The sequence below is a fragment of the Pecten maximus genome, chromosome 5 (assembly GCF_902652985.1).
Source record: "Pecten maximus chromosome 5, xPecMax1.1, whole genome shotgun sequence".
Lineage (NCBI taxonomy): Eukaryota > Metazoa > Mollusca > Bivalvia > Pectinida > Pectinidae > Pecten > Pecten maximus.
In genome coordinates, this window is record NC_047019.1 from 35457533 (window position 1) to 35481048 (window position 23516).

The 23516-nt window shown below is 35.7% G+C and overlaps 1 protein-coding gene across 1 annotated transcript; it reads right to left on the bottom strand.

The window, feature by feature from the left end:
• Nucleotides 1-10574: 10574 nt before the first annotated feature.
• Nucleotides 10575-23507, bottom strand: LOC117327893 (SIN3-HDAC complex-associated factor-like). Its single transcript, XM_033885121.1, has 5 exons — nucleotides 23424-23507; nucleotides 22105-22352; nucleotides 16731-16878; nucleotides 14701-14860; nucleotides 10575-14396 (listed from the first exon to the last, which is right to left on the bottom strand). The coding sequence occupies exons 2-5, from the start codon at nucleotides 22330-22332 to the stop codon at nucleotides 14060-14062; spliced, it is 873 nt and encodes a 290-aa protein (XP_033741012.1). The 5' UTR covers nucleotides 22333-22352; nucleotides 23424-23507; the 3' UTR covers nucleotides 10575-14059.
• Nucleotides 23508-23516: the final 9 nt, after the last annotated feature.

Below are 23516 nucleotides of genomic sequence, written 5' to 3' on the forward strand. Positions count from 1 at the left end.
CACATTACTACATCAATGTAGTGACTGTACAGCACACATTACATCAATATAGTGACTGTACAGTACACATTACTACATTAATGTAGTGGCTGTACAGCACACATTACTACATCAATGTAGTGGCTGTACAGCACACATTACTACATCAATGTAGTGACTGTACAGCACACATTACTACATCAATGTAGTGGCTGTACAGCACACATTACTACATCAAAGATAGGGCTGTACAGCACACATTACTACATCAATGTAGTGACTGTACAGCACACATTACTACATCAATGTAGTGGCTGTACAGCACACATTACTACATCAAAGATAGGGCTGTACAGCACACATTACTACATCAATGTAGTGACTGTACAGCACACATTACTACATCAATGTAGTGACTGTACAGTACACATAACTACATCAATGTAGTGACTGTACAGCATACATTACTACATCAATGTAGTGGCTGTACAGCACACATTACTACATCAATGTAGTGACTGTACAGCACACATTACTACATCAATGTAGTGACTGTACAGCACTACATCAATGTAGTGGCTGTACAGCACACATTACTACATCAATGTAGGGACTGTACAGCACACATTACTACATCAATGTAGTGACTGTACAGCACACATTACTACATCAATGTAGTGACTGTACAGCACACATTACTACATCAATGTAGTGACTGTACGGCACACATTACTACATCAATGTAGTGACTGTACAGCACACATTACTACATCAATGTAGTGACTGTACAGCACACATAACTACATCAATGTAGTGACTGTACAGCACACATTACTACATCAATGTAGTGACTGTACAGCACACATTACTACATCAATGTAGTGACTGTATAGCACACATTACTACATCAAAGATAGGGCTGTACAGCACACATTACTACATCAATGTAGTGACTGCAGAAACCGATAATAAATCATTTTCACATACTAGTATATGAATACGACATTTTTTGACAAGAGGCTGTCTGCTTCAGTTGTTATTGAGTATGGTAAAATAGGAAGGCATGTCTCTATCTAAAACCCTATCTTCCTCGATAACCGAAACATGAAGTATCTGATGCAAGATGGCTGTGGGTGATTTGGCTACCAGTAGACAGAATTTGGAGGCCGGGCTGCACTAGTTGTGGTCAGGGCCAGGTTTCATTACATCAACAGTCCTTACCTAAGAAAATTCTCATACTTATAAATTTCCAGAAGGATTTAAGGGAAAATCCTGGATAAGAAACTTTCCTATCATTCTTCAATCCTTTCTTATGTCAAGTTTTAAGCTAAGGAATTAACCGGGGCTAGGTTGTTCGTCTAAGCTATGGATGGTCTTTGGTATAATGACACTACTTGTATTGTATGTACAACACATACATAAACTACTCATTCAAATTTAAACATGCTGCATTTCACAGGTGATGAACACAAAAAATATCTTAAGCCAATTACTTAGATCGGCATGTCTAAATGGCTCACATTCAAATACAACTTGCACTTCATGGATGACTTCTTTAAGGTTCTATAGTAATGTAGAATTAGATGACAGACTATAAAATGTCCATCCTCTCAAGTCAAGGTGACATAGAAGGAATCTTTATGCTTATTAGGGACATATGTTGCAGCTATAAACATCGGAAGTCAATATTTATAAACCTAATTATTTCATGTTGACAAGTTTTATCCTCCGTGATGTAGATTATCTACTTCCGGTATGAGAGTTTTCCGGCTATTCAGCTCTTGTGGTTAACCCCCTCGGGGTTAAGCTGGTCTCCTCCCATCTGTTTGTCATCTCTTGTCCATCTGTTAATGCCAGTAGTCGTCCGATGTGGTCAGCCCCCTCCCATCATTTATTTATAATCTGGCGCCTTGTCGGCACGTGTTCGTTAACATTTTTCGGACAGGACGCCGGGAGATATGTACATTGTACTTCCTCTCTCCATTAGCATTAGCGTACCGCGACGTTAAAGCCATCAGGCTTATAACCATTTAATTATCCTACATGTAAATGGTAGCGATATTGCTGATGAACAGTCACATCTGACCACCTTTGGCCACGTGGGAGACTTCACTGGACACGCTCAGTTGCGTTGCGCTTGACAAAGTATGGGAATAAATGCGTCCGTCATTTTCATATCTCGCCGTTTTGATGCTTTATGCATGGATAAATTCCATTCATGAAACAGTCTTGAAATGCTGCATCTACGGAATTGACGAAGTGGAAATTTTCTTTCAAAAACTTGTGTATTTTAGTAACAAACAAGCGCTTTTCTCGACCTAATCGTTGCATACGTGTTTACTACGTAAACGATTTATCACGTGGATAGTCCTTCATATGTCCAGTTTGAAGCTGAAGTTAAACTTCCTATTTTGATGCCAGATTCGAACCGTATAATTCCTAATCAGATTCCATCAATGTTAATAGCCTAATACAACACATTAATGAATGTTTCGTCAGAAATATCGGGTCTGAACATCATCGCAGTAATGAACGTCTGTTATTTATCCTCCGTCCCTCGGGGATAAGCGGCTTCTGATCTCTACCATATATCCAGTATGGCTCAAGGCTTAACACACATCAAACACTTCAATTAGCCCTACTGATAATATGGTAATGATGGTCAGTTGGTCTGCACCAGTCTAATTGAGGAAAACGGCGGATATACAGTACTGTACTCCACGTGCGCCATCACGGTATTGGTACAGCATGAGAAATCACTCTTTAAAAGATGTGTGAGAATTAAGCAGGCTATTATGTTCCGTAGTTCGCTGCTGGTTTGTCTTTATATTTCAGAGAGATATTAATTATTCACATAAGTAGTATAGGAAAACATCTGAAACGGTTTCATGTCCAATGGCGACCAATTACCACTAAACCAGGTGGACATGAGAATCATATTTACATAGATGTAGGGTTTTAATACGTGTTGATAGTTAATCATCCGTATTATAATTCACACAAAACACCATGGGGGGTCTAAAAAGAATTTTAACTGCCAAGGTTCCCGTGACCATAGCCATGTCGAATCCAGCCAGTATTAGGTTTTCCAAGAGACTTGTATATCAGGTATATACGTCTCTGGTTTTGCGTACCTTAGTCTTTGGAGATGGACTGTGAGGAGATAATCAACCAAATCACCACAAAGGTCAAGGTAGTATCAAATGTCTCGGCCGCCGATAGTAACATTATCAGGCCGCCTTTCTCATTTCCAGTCAAGCGTTTAAGACAACGGCCTCCAGAATATTAGGCCATATTATAATGAGCGCGCCCACCTTTCTTCCACTAGTTTGCAATACCACCAAAATGAAAATGGCCATGTCAAATCAACAGTACATTGATTAGTAAAATAGACTGTTATTGTACATAACCCGACTTTCTTCTGGCCCGAACACCCTACACCAGACATAATGTCAGGGCCAGAGGAAATTATGGCTGACGCTAACCGCATCATTTCTGAATAGAATGACAATGTAAATCAGGTAAGTATTTTCATTTAGCAGCATTCAGTTTAACCCTTGAGTGAGTCATGAAGACATCTTAATTACACCCATTCCCTCCGAGAGCCTTAATTACAAATAAAAACTCGACAAAGTGAGATACAGTACGATGTCTTTATATCATTAACTACATAGACTTTACAGAGTTTCTCAATGAATCTCGCACATAACCACACGACCTCTATAATCTACTCTAAACACATCAACAAATTAACAAGGGAGTTTTGTGTGTACTCATCCACGAAATCAGTTTCCTGTGAATAAATATTTTTTTTCAAATGTACAAATAATAAATAGACATCCTATGAACGATTTGAGTATTTAAAACAATTCTGACCACAATGAGAAACAAAACACATTAATAATATTACCGGTAATAATAATAATAATTATAGTTATAATAAAGAATGTTTTTGAGAAATGTATGGTACGAAATGAACGAAAATGATAACATTCAGACTTTTCACATTATTACCCTGAAGATTCTTTTGTGGATTCACTGAAAAAGATTTTGTGGTTTGTTCGTCTAAACATTGTTTAACATGGAGGTATAATTTGTACGAACTAACCGACTAATCTGGATTTGTCGCTTCACACTACTGTAACAGGTAATTCTTCACATGAGAATCTTCACAATAAAAACATTTGATGCCACACATACTGTTTATTAATTCAATCATTACTGGCCTTTGACAACAATACCCCTCAATAATAAAGAGAGATATGTCCGTAAAGCAGTTGTGTTTTTTTCTTCTTCATAATATTTCACTGGCAATGCCAACCATTTACTCGTGATACTGACGAATGAATGGCAGTGGACAGGCAAAACGTCCATCTCTGACTAACATATCGCCTGGTGTCTGCACTAATGAGTATAGTTCATGGGAATTGCATATCAAGATAGCTCCTACTCTTTGTATATTTTCATTAAAAAAAGGACAAAAAAAAAGAGAGAGTAAAAATATATACGGTTATATAAATTTGCTTTTCGATTGTTACACAATTTGTATTTAATCATGTACAGCATAGTTATGCATATCAATGAGTAAATGGGAAGATATTCATATACCTATCATGCACAATGCGTACCAGACAACGTAGTAATTATGAAAGGTGTGTAAATGCCTTCCAGTCACTGGAATCGCCCTGAGATCTTTAACTCCATCTGGTAATATAATTTTAAGTTGGCCGGCATATATATATATTATATAATATATTGTAGTACGAGATCACCATATCTGTCATGTACTCTACGATGATGTGGATATAAAACACTGGGCACAGAATGGAGGCATCAATGAAAAATTCTATTTTGATGAAATACATTATAAAAATCTGAAATGTTTTATGCAAGGGGTGGTTGAACAAACAAGAATAAAAACAAATAATAAATAAATAAATACAATATATCTAATTCCCATGTTATGCTTAAGAAATTCTTTTTGTTTCATAACTGTTTATAAATTTGTACCAGATGACAGAAAATATCATTGTTCCAAATCACCTGGAGAAATGGAAATTAACAATTAATCATAACACAGAAAGTGGATAACTTGTATGAATACAAACATTGATTGGAGTTAGTATGATATAGCATTAGCTGTTCTATAGATTGTACAACTGTTGACATTGTGATTATAACACATGATATCTACTATACATTTTCTATCAGACATGTACTTGAATCAAAACGTGAAATCATGCACATCGAACACCCACTCAATTAAAGAGAAAAAACAAGAATAATAAATATTTACATAAAGGATGTCGTGAAGAAATATTTTCAGATGAGAAATTACATTTTTTATCTAATGTCATCTGCACTTTTAACTCTAATACTTCAACAAGCCCATACAGAAAACGATACACCATTGTTTGGGCAAGTATTTATTTTCAGACAACAGAATTCTTGTTAAGTTCTGAGAAAACTTGTTGACAATAAAAGAAATACTGAAGCTGTCTTGAATTTTACTCAATGTCAATTTGAGGGAAATGTGGTCCAAAGGGTTTTGCAAACTGCATAATACCAAAAATAACAGTCAAATAGGTGTCTGTCCTAATAATAATTCTATGGAATGAACTTTCACACACTTTAAACAATGTCAAATTTTCACTTATGAGGTACACAGTACGAACATCACAGTAGCAATAAGGGGACATGTTTATTGTACAAGGATGGGACAGCACTTAGTCTGGCACATCTGACCTTCACCTTCCTAAAAGTTGGCACTTGTGTCCTTCACTTTCCTAAATGTTGACATTTCTGACCTTCACATTCCTCAAGGTATAATCATTATTTCTAACCAATTTCCTGGTTAGCTTAATGGAATTTCAACTTATCGGTTGGTGGAGCATCTTACCACAATGTGTGACATTTTAAAGGTCAAGTGAAGGTCAGTGTGGGAGAGTAAAGGTGGTGTCCAACCTCACAACAAGGACCAGTAGTACGTTACTACACATTGGGCTAATGTACTACACCAAGAGGTAATAATGACGCTCGAAAGACTACAAGGAAAGAACTCTCTCACATATAACATTGAAATATATATAATGATATTCATAATGATAATAATGATAAAATGATAATATATTATATAACCAAGCACACAATCTGCATTCAACAGTGTGTACAGACACCAAAATAAATTGTGAACAATTTTGGCTGTGGATAATTTTTCAATGGCCATGGTGATTATGGTGGCCAATCAATTAATGACAGTGAAGCAGGGTTCTTGTAATGCCTGGTTTTTTTTTCCCCATTTAAGAATAATTCTAAAGAAGTTACACATTAGTCTTTTTATGAACAAGCAACAGAATTCAGTCAAAATAAAAGTCAGATACCAGATAACTATCCAAACCCCTTACCAACAACTGTTCACAATCTATTTTGGTTCATTCTACATTTTAAGTAACATCAACAAAAATTCTCCATGTATGTTCTACCCACTAAGACAGCACATTCATATAATAAAGTTACCATACCTTCATTCACACTCGCATACAAAAACATTTTCACGTTAGTTATTTGAGACTTAAAATAAATTATTTAACAGGGTTGTTTTAACTTACAAATAGTAACTTTTTTCTTTATAGTGTCCACGCAATATATTTCACATAAAAAATATCTCCAAGTTTCTAAGAAATAAACATTAAAGACATAGAGTGACAGAACTTTAAATATAGATCCGTTTCCACCGGGAGCATTTTCTATTCAGAATCAACAGAAAATTTGGCAAGAGCTCACCAACAATTCATACGACAAAGTACTGACACCGATTTATCCAGGGGGATTGTGTTGTCAAAAACAAAATATACAGCTCAATCAAGTTATACCATCATGACACTTAATTTTTTCCACTTCTTTTAAATACATTACAACCTGTTGAACATTGGAGTATCTTTAACTAAACCTTCATTTTGAAATAACAAAAGAAATACTAATCAAAAGATGTTCAACATTTTACATACAAATCACACATCTTTCTGATGTTATAACATGCATATTATTATGTACATGAATTAAGTGTCAATATTGATTGAGGCCTGTTTCCTTGCAAACTTTGTTGCAAAAGCACAAAGATATTTGGTGCTTATGTTACACGAACATGATGTAATTCCCGATGTCAACCCTATTATCCTAAAGCAACTGTTATTAATTACAGGATTGTTTCTTCTTTGTTCTTTTATGATAATTAAGGTCATGACCCCTTCACTAGTTCATGCAAACATGCAATATATGCTTGAAAATCCACAATATATATTACCTCTGAAGCCAATACATCCGAAAAGATATAGCTTTTAGCACGAGTTGACATACAGCTGAGGTTTGTTACACAACATACATTTGCAACATGTCAGCTCGCATGGACTATAGAAGGGGTCAAATACATCTCATTCCATATACAACTTATTCTTAAAACATAAATATATGCAATAATATCAATTCATTTTCATTATTTTCCAGGGAAACTCCTGAACCCCTTTATATATATATCTAAAAAAATCTGTTAAAATCATAATGCATTACTGTACAAGTTATTAATATTTTAAATGTAAAACCAAATTTCTGTACAATATTATTATTTACAAATCAAATAACTGGTGCCATAACTTAATTAGTCACATCAAAGTGAAGCAGCAGATAGAACAAGAGATCCCAGAGGGATCTTGGCGCCCACCATTGAATGATCTTCATAGGTTCCATGTCAGATTGATCTTTTCTCTACTTTTCCCTTCATTTTACTAATCTGTGCAAATTGAGACATCTCTCCAGTACTTTCCAAACAAGGGAATCCTAGCTATATAAGAAATTTGAGATTTAACGATAATGGCTGTTTGTTTGCAGGTTGTTTTCAGGACAGACTGGTCCGACAATGCAATACAAGGGACATAGGGGAACCTACTTATGAAATTTGAGAAAGATCCATTCAGTACTTTGAGAAATAGAGATAACAAACTTCAATTGTCAAAATCCAAGATGGCGGTCTGTCGGCCATATTGTTTTCCAATTGATCTCAAAATGCAATAAGCATAACTAGGCACCAAGGGGAACCTCCATATGAAATTTCAGAAAGATCCCTTCAGCACTTTCTCAGAAATAGTAATAACAAACTTTAATTGTCAAAATCCAAGATGGCTGCCTGTCGGCCATGTTATTTTCAGAATGGTCTCAAAATGCAATATGCATGACTAGGCACTAAGGGAAACTTACATATGAAATTTGAGAAAGATCCCTCAAATACTTTCTCAGAAATAGCGATAACAAACTTCAATTGTCAAAATCCAAGATGGCTGCCTGTCGGCCATGTTGTTTTCCGATTGGTCTCAAAACGCAATATGCATAACTAGGCACCAAGGGGAACCTTCATATGAAATTTGAGAAAGATCCCTTCAGTACTTTCTCAGAAATAGCGATAACAAACTTCAATTGTCAAAATCCAAGATGGCTGCCTGTCGGCCATGTTGTTTTCCGATTGGTCTCAAATCGCAATATGCATAACTAGGCACCAAGGGGAACCTTCATATGAAATTTGAGAAAGATCCCTTCAGTACTTTCTCAGAAATAGCGATAACAAACTTCAATTGTCAAAATCCAAGATGGCTGCCTGTCGGCCATGTTGTTTTCCGATTGGTCTCAAATCGCAATATGCATAACTAGGCACCAAGGGAAACCTACATATGAAATTTGAGAAATATCCCTTCAGTACTTTCTCAGAAATAGCGATAACAAACTTCAATGGTCAAAATCCAAGATGGCTGCCTGTCGGCCATGTTGTTTTCCGATTGGTCTCAAAACGCAATATGCATAACTAGGCACCAAGGGGAACCTACATATGAAATTTGAGAAATATCCCTTCAGTACTTTCTCAGAAATAGCGATAACAAACTTCAATTGTCAAAATCCAAGATGGCTGCCTGTTGGCCATGTTGTTTTCCGATTGGTCTCAAATCGCAATATGCATAACTAGGCACCAAGGGAAACCTACATATGAAATTTGAGAAATATCCCTTCAGTACTTTCTCAGAAATAGCGATAACAAACTTCAATGGTCAAAATCCAAGATGGCTGCCTGTCGGCCATGTTGTTTTCCGATTGGTCTCAAAACGCAATATGCATAACTAGGCACCAAGGGGAACCTTCATATGAAATTTGAGAAAGATCCCTTCAGTACTTTCTCAGAAATAGCGATAACAAGAATTGTTTACGGACGGACGGACGGACGGACGGAGGGACGGACGGACGGACGACGGACCACGGACGCAGGGCGATTTGAATAGCCCACCATCTGATGATGGTGGGCTAAAAAGAGGAAATAGAAAGAAAAATTGTTTGATCCTGTATACACAGGTAGCAATTAGAAAGCTTCTGGCCAACAACATGCTTGTTTTTACTGATTTGGTAAAGGACTTGAGGTTAATACATGCAGGCTTCCTTGATAATAGACCGAAGTTGTGGAGATCACCACTTTCACTTCTCAAGATATAGAATATTTGCTAACTTGAGAGCCGATAGAAAATAGAAAAACATTTTAACATGTTACAGATTTCCATGTAGCATGTAATTATGAAAAATAATTATTTCTGAAATTGGACCGAGTCACAAATCTAAATCTACAGTACTTTCAATTGCAGACACACATTCACATTTGGAGGCTGAAAATAAATGACAATGTTGGAACAATTACAAATGCACATGAATTTTCCATTCACAATAAGATCCACAACACCTGAACAGAAGTTTAACCCTTGCAACATCCACAATGGCTACATAGTCACACTCAGGTACACTTACATCTATTTAGTTTTTCTTTGCTCATAGATATTTCTTCGCAAAAATGTATATATTAGAATACTCGGGTCATACCCGTTACAATCTTCAGAATATCTGTGCAATTTGTTTTTATCGATAAGAAAAAAGCACACAGGTGTTTCACAATCCGATAATAGCACAGGACAACACAGAACAGCAATGTATCATATCAAAGTAATGTTAGTTTAATACTGCATTAAGAAATTATTTCTTTACACAATATTGAAACTAACAAAACGTGGAACATCCAGCACCGCACTGTTTAAATTATTGTGTGTAACTTTTGCCACCAATGTGAAATGATATGCTTATTACAGGTCACAAATGGAAAATGGGTGACTAGTCAATGGCAAATGCTTAAAAAACCTGATGTGCAATGAAGGCTATTGCTATCATAATATAAAATACTAGTAGCGGTTTGGCTAGTTCAGCACGCAACATTTTCCTTTCTCATGATTAGATATATTCATTCCTTTTCACAAATCTATCAATATAAAAGTACAAAAACACTCAAAATCACTTGCATTGTATGTAAAAAAAAAAAAAAAACTTTTAAAAATTCATCATGCATCTTTCAATATTTATTATAATCAAATAAAAATGATGAGCATTTTTGGCAGTAACTGCATGAGAAATTATCCTACTACTATGGTTAATTTTAATGCAAGGTGAATGGTTTACAACCAAGTTTGTGATTCAGGGAATATCTGGACTTAATAAAAACAAAAACAAAATAATTATGATGCTTTATAAAGCATGGATGAGTCTGAACTTGACAGTATAACACCATGTGATATATATCTATCATACACTACTAGTGGTGTTGCATGAATATATACTGGAACAAATTTAGAGTGTGAACCTTGCAAAAAGTACAAATTGACCAATTATTGAACATTATCTAGCACAACATACAATTAATTGCTACAGAATTCACACTGACCATATTAATCATAAAATAAAATATTTTTGGTAAAAAAAAATGTTGAAGTTGCAGGTGATATTGGGAATGACAAAGCATTAGGTACACACAAGTTCAAAAGCTTGCATTACCATCGAAAGCACCCTAACTTGACTACACCAAGTTTCTTGCATAACCCTTAAAAGCACCCTATCTTAACTATACCATTTGTACAGAAAACAAAATTAAATTATGATGATGAGAAATCAAGAAGAAAGAAATTCTATTATGCAAAATCCTGGGACATGTCTTGTCAAAACTATTCAGATGTAGTAAGCACAGTAAATAAGTTTCTATCCTGAATAATGTCCTTTAGTGGAAGAAGATGAACAGATGTGTAGTAGGCTATCACTTCTAGAAGCAGAACAAATCTAAGGACTGGGAATGTGCAGTGGGAGTGGAGAAGACATTGTCAGTAGGGAGCTGTATTGTGATGGTCACAGACCATCAGAGACACTGTGATCCACCCATTGTGATAATAACCCAGTAACACAGAACTAGGTCAGGCACAGGCTGATCCCAACCTCTCAATAACCACCACATTTAAATGTATAAAAATAGTGCTTTTAAATCTGACAAGTTTATGTTTAAAGAATAGTACTTGAAATATCATTTTGTTAGATTGATCCCCCCCCCCCCCCCTTTTTTTGTATATACAATTTCTTCAATCCCTGCCTCATTGCAAAAGAGTTTTTCCATTTTCTAAAACCAAAGCTTAAATTATGCATGACAATTCTTCAATTAGGAATGTCAGGCCTGAAGTGAAACAAAATCCAGATAGGTTCAGAGAAGGTAACGGCCTCATCTAATGGAGTCTAGTGAAATATGATAAGCTTACTTTGAAAAAAGAAAGTCTGCAGATTTGATCCATATCAAAACCTGGCCCAAGAACTAGGTCACATCAGAGTTGCAACCGAGAACCATTAAATCTCTGACATATATATATACATGTACAAACTCCCCTTTCTTTGCCAGTAAAGGATCACATGATGAACCCTGTAAACACCATCCCCCTCTTCACCCTCACAAGGAGCAGGCTTTCTTATCAGACCTAAACCTTCCCTTTGCACAAACAGCAGCTTCACATTTCAAGTTTATTTTCAAAGCATCATCCACCTTTCATTTATCAGAGAACAAAGCTCATCAAATTTGTACAAATTTATACTACATCACTGATCAAAACTGTTTCTGTTAAAATTTCTAATTAAGAAAACACTACAACAGGTGCATCGTTCCTGATCAATCTGGCAAGCTTTCTTTGAAATGACAGAAAATGGCATGATATGGCTTCTTGTACATACAGAATAATGATCCAGTCCATTGTAGAGGAATATTAACACTGAAATATGTGAATTTGAATTCTTTGGTTGACGCATGCGCATGCAGAGAATATTGCACATGTCTGAGGTAGCAATCTATAATCAATTAAGCAGAATTTCTTGCAAGCACTGAATGTTCAATATTTCCTTTTCACTTGAAAAACAAATTTTAAGACATTACAATAACTCATTTTAACATCAAACCAACCCTTAAGTCCCTATTAGCCACCAAAGAATTACTGTTCAACATTAATGGGGCATGTAGAGGTCTAAAGAGCATTACCTGGCTTTACATCAAAATATATTCCAACTTTTTGGGGGATATGAACATGTGTGCTAATACACGAAATGAAAACAGTGCACAAACATCCTATAATTTTCAACAAACCAACAACTTTAATATAACTTCTATAAATAAATTCTTCCCTGATTCAAAACAGATCTGGAGAACTGATTAAAAAAATTAAATTTTTTGTTTTCAATTTCAGATATTAACAAATGGAATATCTTTCCTCAAATTGAATGAGCAATTTGAGCAGATTTTATCCTAGGAGGAGTGTATTTTGTCTGCGAGGGGACCATAACACAGCTTTTTTTTCAAAAATAAAAGATATGTAAATAAATAAAAATATCTTGCATTGTGTTTACATCAACTGCATGATTTTCAGGCAGTTGCAGTCAGGAAATGTTAGTGATAAGTATGTAAATGTGTTGGAAGACTCAGTAGGAGACGATTCTACACTGCTATGTTTACAGGATAAGGCCAACACACAGGGACATGGCTAGACTCAATACAGAATTCTATTATTTTTTGTGCGTATGTATCAGTGAAGCAGGACAGCTGAATAGTTTTAGAGTGACACAGTCCTCATGTATAAATCACATGTTTTGGTCACGTCCTCCAAACTACACAACCCTCACTCAGTAAATCATGAAAGGCCAACAGATATCTTTTCTCCAACATCCAAACCCTCTAGGCTTTTAATTTGATGAGAAAGCATGGGGTTTTTCAGGGACCTCAAGTTTTGATGTAAGAACTTGTGCAAGTGTTGTTGGTCTGTTGTGGAGTCCTGCACTCTATACACAGCCGAGAAATGATGCACCAACCCATCATGCCCTGTACAGGGCCCTATAGTCCCACTACAGGACACATGTGATACCACTAACCATCCCCAAGGGATGAGCAGTAACAGAGACCCACTAGTCTTATCTGTAGCTGGTGTGCTGTCCTCTGCTGCTGCTACAGTAGCAGTGTAAATATATATTTTTATTTTCTCTCTCCCACGCTCTCTCTCTCTGTTGCATACCACTTTAGTGTTCCTAGCTCTCATCAGCTTCAGCAGGTGTGCTTATTACTGCCTTCAAGTGTTCCACATAAATAATCTCCCAAAACACAAAATCAGATTAACTGGTTCTCCCAAAACACAAATTTGAGATTAACTTTTCAGAGATCAATTGAATAGTTCTTTTCTTTTTTTTCCTATTACATGTTTTATATAAAATAACGGAGAAGACATTGTTTGGGGAAAAAAAAGAACATAAAAAAATCTTTGTATTTTTGGACTTGGCTTCACATGAGAGAGTTGTTTTCTCTCACTACCAAGTCCTGACTAGACTTTACAGTTGGTGTGTAATACAGTCATACACCTGTGTTAATGCAGATCTGCTATTTATAGCACTTGAATCTTACCTTGGCAAGATATAAATAATTACACTGAACTTTGTAGATGTAGGCCCACTCACAAGCTACATCTGAAGTACACAGTAGTTAATGTCACTTGTATGGAAGAAAGGTATAAATTCCTGGGCAAATTGTATTGGGTATTGCAAGTTTGGCAGAGCTCACAACACATTGATTCAAATAAATAAAGGAATTGTGGGAATAATGTCTCTTTTCTGATGAGAACTGGTTTGTTTTTTTCATAATGAAACGTTGAGATGATATTTTGAACTAGCACTCCATGGCTAGAGGTGGTGGCGTGGGAAATGCACTGAGAGCTGTGTCTGTACATGGAAATGAGGATAGAGGTATTGTAGTAGCGGTTCCGCTGTCAGGTAAACTGTCTGTATCAACACAATTTGTGTCCAAGAACTCGGAGTCTCCATCTCCATACCCACTGTTACTACTGGAGTTACTCTCAGTCTCATCAGTAGACTGAGAACGGTGGATCTTTGAGCTGGGAGTCTGGACGTCTTTGCGGCAGCTAAGACAGGGCTGTAACAACTGGGGATCCACCAACACTTCCCCATTCAGTCCTTTGAATATAGTTCCACAACACACCTGAGTTCTGAAAGTAAACCAAAAACATTGATAACAATCCATGTAGAAATCAAAATCCTTTAAGTTTGGTGTTAAGCTTAAGACATCTAACACCAATAATTCCTCTATGTACTTCTCATAAGAGATTTATCAGGAATCAAGGCCTTTCTTTAATACCCGAATTATAATCAATTAACATTAGCTTATAGAGTATATATACATCAAGTTATTGGAGGATTATCAGATTTGCTGGCACTTGGTGTTATGTAACTATAACTTTCCAGCCAAAAGTTAAATACTCCAGGTGAGCCAAACTCAACACTTGAACTTACTTTTTCCAGTAGCTGAGATCTAGGAATGAGCTGATTCTAGGATCACTCTGTTTGCGCTTGTGCTTTGATGGTCGATCCATGTGGGCTGTACTTTCATCTATGTCTGAATCGTCACTATCACTCCCTCCAAACACATCCTTGTCACAACTATCTTCATTCACTTCATAGAGTAAAATCATAAATCATGTTACAGTGTATCAGAAAATTCAAATTTATTTTTTTTTAATTCAAAAATTGTGTAAGGCATGAAACATGAAGTAGGTAGTGCAAGTTACCACTATATGTATTTAAAATACTTTGTAATAATTGCATGTAAAAACAGTAATAACCTTCATTCGTATACATGTATACATTAATATAAAAATGTCTGGGTCATTAAATTCCTTAGATGATATGATGATTCATCATGCAGAAGTCTAGATATTTATTTCCTGGTTACTGTGTATATAATCTAGCTCTCTATAAAATGCCTTTGTACATAACTACACATGCATACTGTACTGGTGTTTGGACATCTGTTGTTAATTCTATTTCCAAGCCATTTCAATATAGAAACTAGAGACTATGTACCTCTATTATACAATTATTCATTTCTGATGTTTCTGTCTTTCCTTCCTAAAAACTATCAGTTTTTATTTCTAGTTACCAGTATTGGTTGTATATGCTAGGACAAAGAACCCCACCTTCTGACAGAGATGGATATTGGATTAAAAACACTGTACACATGACATTTGACATACCTTATATTTCAAGAATTCAGGTGTATAATGTAAACAAAAGAAGACATGAAAAACGGTAATGTGCACAGAAAATTTGTCATTTGTATAACATATACTGGTACACAAACACATGTATAGAGTATGTGATGTACATTAGGGACACAAGCTTGTGTAGTACAATTATAGTCACAAACTTAAAATTTCCGATAACGTTTTGTGTCAAGTTCATAGGGCAAAACTTCAAATAATATGTAGATTTACAACCATAATGCAAGGGTCATGACAAGGGTGAGATATTTATGAGCACAATAATGATACTGATAATTATTCTTTAACCCTGAAAACAATAACTTAAGTACTAAAACTATCCATGGCATAACAACTTTCCATCATGACAGTAATAGTCTAAATAACAACTTCTTTTACACATATTTTACAAATGGACAGTATGGTCAGCTAAGGCAGGCAAAGACATGTTAAAATAAATTGGGCCTTGATGAGTCAACATTCCCAGCAAGCCCCAACGCCACCCAGACTGACCTGTGATGACCGACCCAGAGCCCATGCCAAGTTTAGAGTGATATGACCTAGGGACAATCTGGTACTGGCCTGCCAGGGCTAATAGAGCAGATAAAATTATATCCCTCAACAGATATGGGGCAGGCAGGAACCCCTCTGACATACAGCTGTAGCAATAACCAGGCAACTTATGATGAATGTGTATGCATTGGTGAAAGATGATATTTGGAGAGATTTTTATCTCTGGAGTTGAATCTATAAACACCATATATGGTAGATACCAATTACAAGCAGGGGGTGTGTATTGAGGAGGAACAAACAGAGCAGCTAGAAATGTAGAGCAGATGTGGTACTATACAGCATGTTATCAAACCCCGAGAGGTTTACAATTACATTCCTTAGTAGATATGGGGAGCTTGGTACCACCATACCTATTGGTAAGGTTCCTAGGATAGACAGGGTATTGGGTTACTCTCCAATGACCCATCTACTAACTGCTCTTAATTAACATTACTAATCACTAAAATCCTGCACAGCTTGCATCTTTCCCCATATACCAAACCCTATGTACAATTTCAATATGGCCTCCACAGGAATTTTGCCTAGCTCCAGTTTACAAATCTTCTGCATCTAATCTAACCTACATCAAAAAATATTGTTTTCATTAGGGACCTATAGATAGAGGATAGCAGGATGTTACATTAAAAGAAGGATGGCATCCAACAGATGAATTGCAGGAATTTTATTGTAAACATATAAGTTTTATGTCAATTTTCCTTCAAACGAGATTACCTGATAAATCATCAAAATAGCCCCGGGGACTTGGAATGGCATAGGACTTTTTGGTTTTCAGTGGAGACTTGTATTTGTTGTTTGTTGGACTTTTGCTTTTTATCTTGAGCGTTGATTTGATTCCTGGTCCAGCCCTAGCATCAACAACCTGAAAAGGACAAAGTAACGGATGACATCAGATTATATGTAATGCAGGAAGTAGCATATAATAGTTCACAGATATACAGCTAATAAATAAGATAAAATATATCAAGTACCTTTGGATCAATATTTAAACAAAACTTAAATCATATGGCCTGAAATAGATCAGTGATATCAGCACTATTTTTATTTATACCAGGAATGTACCCTTTACAAACCCAAAATAGATATCTACATCATGTTTAAACATACGTCAAGATAATGGCTTTATCTAAACATTATCCTTCAACAAATCAATGAAATTCAGTTATTCAGACAACATATAAAAGTTGGGCTGCTTTAGAAACTGATACACCTGCAAGTTCTTGGAAATTACCAGATATCAACTTTGAACTGGTAATAAAGTGGTGTGCACATGTAGTACACATGTACAATGTAATTCCCTGGTAGAAGTGAAACGCTTCGCTACACATTTACAGCGCAGCCCAGACACCCACTGACCCAGATTCTGCCAGTTTCTAGCACAGTTTATTCTGTTTTTTTTTTTTTTTTAATTGAGCAATGAGGGGTCTGATGTAACAAGTGGGGTTCAGTTCAAGTGAATTGTTAGCCTATGTCATCCAATTAGCACAAAGGTTTTAGCTAAATATTCAGTATAGTGCCTTTATACACACAAGAGTTTTGTTTTTGTAGTGAGTAATAGGCCAACAATAATGTAACTGTGTACTTGGGTGTGGTATTATGACTAACTCAATTTAGTGGGATACCCTAGATATACATAGCAGTAAGAAACTTGTCACATAACCATACAGAGATACGATGTCTGCTTCAACCATCATGATCACAAAATAACTATTAGTGATAGTTGATGTTTCTAATAGGTGTTTGCATCTATCATACATTTGAATCTATTAATGAGGAAAAACAAAAATCCCATTGAAAATAATTAATTTCTCCTGATTTGTCTAAATTGAAGGCTTAACAATTACCCCATAAAAGAAAGCATGACCATTTGTAATTTCCATATTTTCCTTACAAGTTACACTGCTGTAAATCTCATTTACTCCAAAAAATGGGTGATGTATTAGTTTCATGTTAAACTGTAAAGATGCATTGTTTTAATTAAATGTAATAAATTTGAGAATTAGTGGATTCTTCGAACAATTAATGTTGTCAAATGTCTTGTGGCCATTTCTTATAAAAAAACACACCCATAAATCTTTCGCTTAAAAACATTTTGTCCTCAACTGTATTTGTTGTTCAATAATTGTGTCGGGTCTGGAAATAAATATGATTTATCTGAAAACAGGAAACATACAGCTTGTGTTTTGTTCCGAGTTCATTTACTGAATGAACAAACAGACCCCAGCAAGTGTTTTGTACAGGGGTATTTATCCAGCATACAAAGTGGCTATCATATGAGTTAGCACTGATGGCTTTTCCATCACAGAGGTGTGCTACAGCCTAACATTTCAAAATCCTGGGCGAGTTGATGAAAGGAAGTTGTACAATATGTGTAATAGTGGTAGTGTGTACAGTAGACAATCAATGACTACAGCCAGCACACAACACATCCACCAGTACCAGCATAATGCTGTACTGGCAAGGAAATCAATTCTCTCTAATAGCCTTCAGCGAAATTTAATAATGATTCCAATGATATTTTTCTACTTCAAAATAAACATGATTATCAGTTGTGTTAGTAAGCAGCTTAAATGTAGCTAGTCCTTTTAGTAGACTACAGCTTGATATGTCAAAAATGTATATACTGTATATGAAAAAAAAAAATCTTCATGGACAAAAAATTTCACCTGCATCCCTATGATACCCTCAGTTAGAAAACATTCTGTTTTCTTTTTAATTCAATGGTGCCTTCTTAAACAAGACTCAAGAATCAATGTAAAGTGAGTACTTTTACTATAGTATTTTCATCACTTCTGGCATTAGCAAAACTGGTTACATGGGTTTGAGACAGTTCACTTAATTATGTATGGAATGAAAATATTTGTGTCTCTTTTATGTCAGCACTTTAAAATTCCTTTGAAATAACTTGAGCATTTACTGGCCTATGACTGCCATGTGTGTATTTTAAACCTCTAGCCTACAGGTCAAGTGTTATTGATTTCAAAAGAAAGGTCAGTGAGAGGGTCAACCTGACAACCTTTATTAGCCCTAACCAGAGTGAAAGCCTTGAGCAAACCTATTATTCAACATATTACTGTCAAAGGGTCAGAATAAGCCCTACCTAGTTTTACAGTGCCCTGTGGCAATGACTTAATCTATTATTCAAGGACACAAAAGGTTTTTTAGTGGGCCATTCTAAAAATATTTCAAGAGTAGAAAGGGGGGAAATTCTTTGAATTATGCAAAGCAATGATATGGTTATGACTAAAGCAATCTGTTTTATTCATAATATCTAAAAATTGACAGCATCATAGATTATATTTGACAAAGATCTTAAGAAAAACAAATGCTTTGAACTATTTTTGTGGAAATAAATAGCCCAAGGATTAAGCTATATCTAGCATAATTAGAAATACAACATGACAGTTTCATTGTCAGATTCTATATCATATTTGTGGCAGAGGTCATTACTGATATTAGACTTGATTGATAGATCATGACTTGAAGGGATCATACCAGGTATTATGCGGTATACCACCATCACCATGCATTAATTTTATTTATAATACAATAAGGGCATCAGTTCATTGTTGAATAGGTAACAATAGCAGTTGCCAATAGGGATCTATATGTTAGGCAGGATACTTCAATTATCATCCATCTTGCATATGTCACCTGTCACTTTCTTGACTGGTGACCACTGACCAGTTACCCTACAGGGGAAATACCAAGGGAAATATTTAACCAATAACCCAAACTACTAAAACTCAATATAACAGTGCTCAGAAAACAATATTGACAAACCTTTCTTATCATTAATATCTACTATATTGTCAGAGTTTGGGTTACACTGGAAGTCCGCGGGGAAGCAAATGAATCTCATTAACTGTATGCTTGTACTTGTCTTAATTACACTGATGGTGTGTGTATTGTATTTGACATGAACATGCCATGTGTTCTGTGTATTGGATACAAACTGTGTATATGTCCCAGGGAATTCCTGGAATTTAGACTTAAGTGTTTATAAATCCAAACTGTCAAATCTGACATCTTTTTATCGGCCTCATTTTGTTATAGCAGAAAATTATCAGAATCAAATATTTTTCTTCATCACAATGCATTTGATTGTTTTATGTAGGAGTTCACAGGCATATATATAATATTATTAAATGTCTACACAAATATATTAATAGAAAAATATGGTACTGTTGTTATTTTTTCTTCCTTATACCTCGATCAGCACTGCGCAGATAGATATGACTTGGACAATGTATAGGAACTGAAAGTTGCAAGTCAATCATGAATCTAATGTTAGCCTTACATGATTGACTTAATGCCAACATGTATAGTAGTGTAGTACACCAACACATTACTTCCTCGCTTGTTTTTTTCTTCTTATCTGGGTCACCCAGGGTGCCTTAATTATTTCTGTGTTATGAATCCTGATGTATTTACATTAAATTTTCATAATGATACCGATATGTGGTTAAGAACTGTGACAGAAGGTAACAAAGCTTACATGTGCAGGCAACCGAGACTAGCATACCTTGACTAGCATACCTTGTACTACATAACGGCTAGGGTGACCTCATCTGGTACAGATCAATAACACAAGCCTAGGTACACTCATTAAGTTTTGTTTAACTAAGTAATCAATAGATCCTAGTCAATCATGGGAACTCTTTGTTTGCAGGGGACAGGAGCAGATGGTTTATAGGTCCATCACTGACCGAAGCCTTGTGTGGACAGGAGAAATCTACTGGACCTTTGTTAAATATCTCCACATTACCAAGATTTATTGATTTAGCCAATAACTAATAAATCATCACATTTAGCCAAACGGTCAGCTCAACCCCTTTATCCCAACAGATGGTTGCTATTGTAGGGGTAAGAGTTACAGGTCAAGCAATTTGATGGGGACAACTATGGTATTATAAGGGCACCAGGGGCAACTCCATAGACACCGATAGTATGTGGGCAGGCAACAGATAGTTCATGACATCTGTCATTCTTGTCAATGTCATCATACCAATGTGTCAATAAAATGAATAATGTCATATTGAATTTATATTGTTCTGACACAGAAGGATCAATATTATCAAATTTTCTTGAACAAAACACCCAAAACTAAAATGTGCACCATATCTAATTTCATTATACATACTGAAAGTTCTGAACGTCATCCTGATAAATTATTAATTTGTAACAATTGTACAGTTATAATTATGAATTCATTATACGAAAGGACCTAATAAAAAGTAACAGACATTAATGAAAGTGTTTAGGACTGTGCCAACATAATAGTGGGCTGATTACAATGGTAGAAACATGGAAATATATTACCTATAAGTACTGTCTGACCTTGTGATGTGGTCTGGTATTTTATATCATTGATTTTTTTAAACCAGTAAAAACCTTGCCTGAGTCACAGTCATGTTGTGTAGAGCTTTGCAACAATATGGATTCCACAACCATCAAATGTACAGCTTATGAAAAAAAATTAATTTTACTGGGATGTTTTTATGTACTGAATTAATGTAGATCTATGTACACCTGTTCTGGAAAATGACATCCTAAGTGCCAAAAGGAATTTAAATTATGGGAAAGAAATACATTTCAATTATCGGTCTTGGGATTATGATTGGAGATAAAATATACAGAATGTCTGATTGTCAGATGAAAAACCATCCAACCAACAAATACTTTGAATGACTCGATGGGTGTGAGACTACCATCAGGAATGTTGAATGGGGTCAGGTAGTATGAGTATGCCTACGCGCCTAGCTGTTGAAAGCCCTCTGCTGACCTACTTGTGTAGGCGAAAGTGGGAAAACAAGCATGAACTTGGTGAAATCTTTTTTAAATGACTGTACACTTTCATGTAAACATGTATGTGTGGGACATTTAAATTTTAATTGCATGACTTAAATACCAAATAAGATAATCTAATGATGTCATGCTGTCACTCTATCACTCTATCAACAGTGTTTAATGTACAATACATGTTCAATAAAAACAAAATAAAATATATATGTAATTAATTAGAGTATCTGCCAACTAAAGTGAACTTGAAATTAATTTACATAAATTGAAATGAAATAAAACTTACATGATGCCAATGACGACTAGTCCCAGCTGGTAGTTTTTTCCAACGTTTAACCAACAAAACACAAGCATTGCAAATTTCTCCAGCTCTTTTTTCGTTTATCCTGAAGCACTTTTCAAATTCACATTCGTACCTCTTACTGTCAGTGAACCGTGAGCTAGAGGACTTTGCCCTACATATACAACATCCATTGATGCTCCTGTAGATTTTAGGTTTGTGAAAACTGAACATTTTGCATCAATAGCAAAATTCTGAAATAGAAAGAAAAAATTCTTAGCTTCATTGCATTAATGATGACAGTTATATCATCTGAACTATGCATAAATTATTAACATAAGCACATAGTGATAATTTAAAAGGGCGTAACGTGCTCTACACACTAACTTAGTATAATTGGACAGATGAGTGCAGAAACAAAATGCAATCAGTGAATCATACTTACACAGTCTCAGACCTAGGCCTACTAGACCCAACTTCAGGACACATATGCAAAATGCCTGTGTGTACAATTATGACAAGTGTCAATATGCAGATGTTGCTGCTAACAGCCTGTTACACACATCTAAGTGTAATGCAAGAGTGTCCAATTGATTCAATCTAAATTATCCGTTGCACATACTGCCCTAAACTGAAGGTCTATGCACGGGGTAAAAACCCATATATCTTCTGTGACCTCGGATAAAAATAGCCCCCTCAGCAGACGCCGGGCCGAAATTGTAATGAAAATAGGCCTACTGTAGTAATGCAGCGAAATATAAACCATTGATTTTTGTTTCGTTTCCAATCGCTGGTCAGAATCACGTACATGTGCACGCTTGACACCTCGTATCCAATGAGAGGAATCGATAAAATGGGGGACTTTCCCGGTAACTGTGTCACTGACCGACGGGTTACGGCTCACAGCGTTTTCCTATTTTGGAACAAAGGAATTTCTTTGTAGGCCAAGCGCAGACTCAGTCCCGATTCGTGCACATACATGTGTCTGGCAACCCAATAGATTTGCCGCTAATGTACAATATGTTATGTCAAATTAAAAACGTTAAAAGTAATGTAAATTGTTTGAAAACATACTATAAGAGTAAATAAAGTGTAATCTTCCCATTACGTAGACTGTCAACTACTAAAAATCCATTTTACGGTCAGTGTCCCCGAGGATCTGTTGCGAACCTCTTCTTCGCACCGAACACTCCCATTCTCAACGTCGCTAGGTCAAACGAAATCGAAGTCGAATTTCAACTATACCAGGAAATAACAACTCATGAACTTGATTGGAAAAGTTAAATATACTCTTTAGAAATATATTAAGCATAAAATATTCTTACCGATTTCGTTCTTTTCGTTGTTTCCAGAGAAAATATTCAACCGCACGTAATGATATCCTCAGTTGAACTGATATCAGATGATCAATGAACACG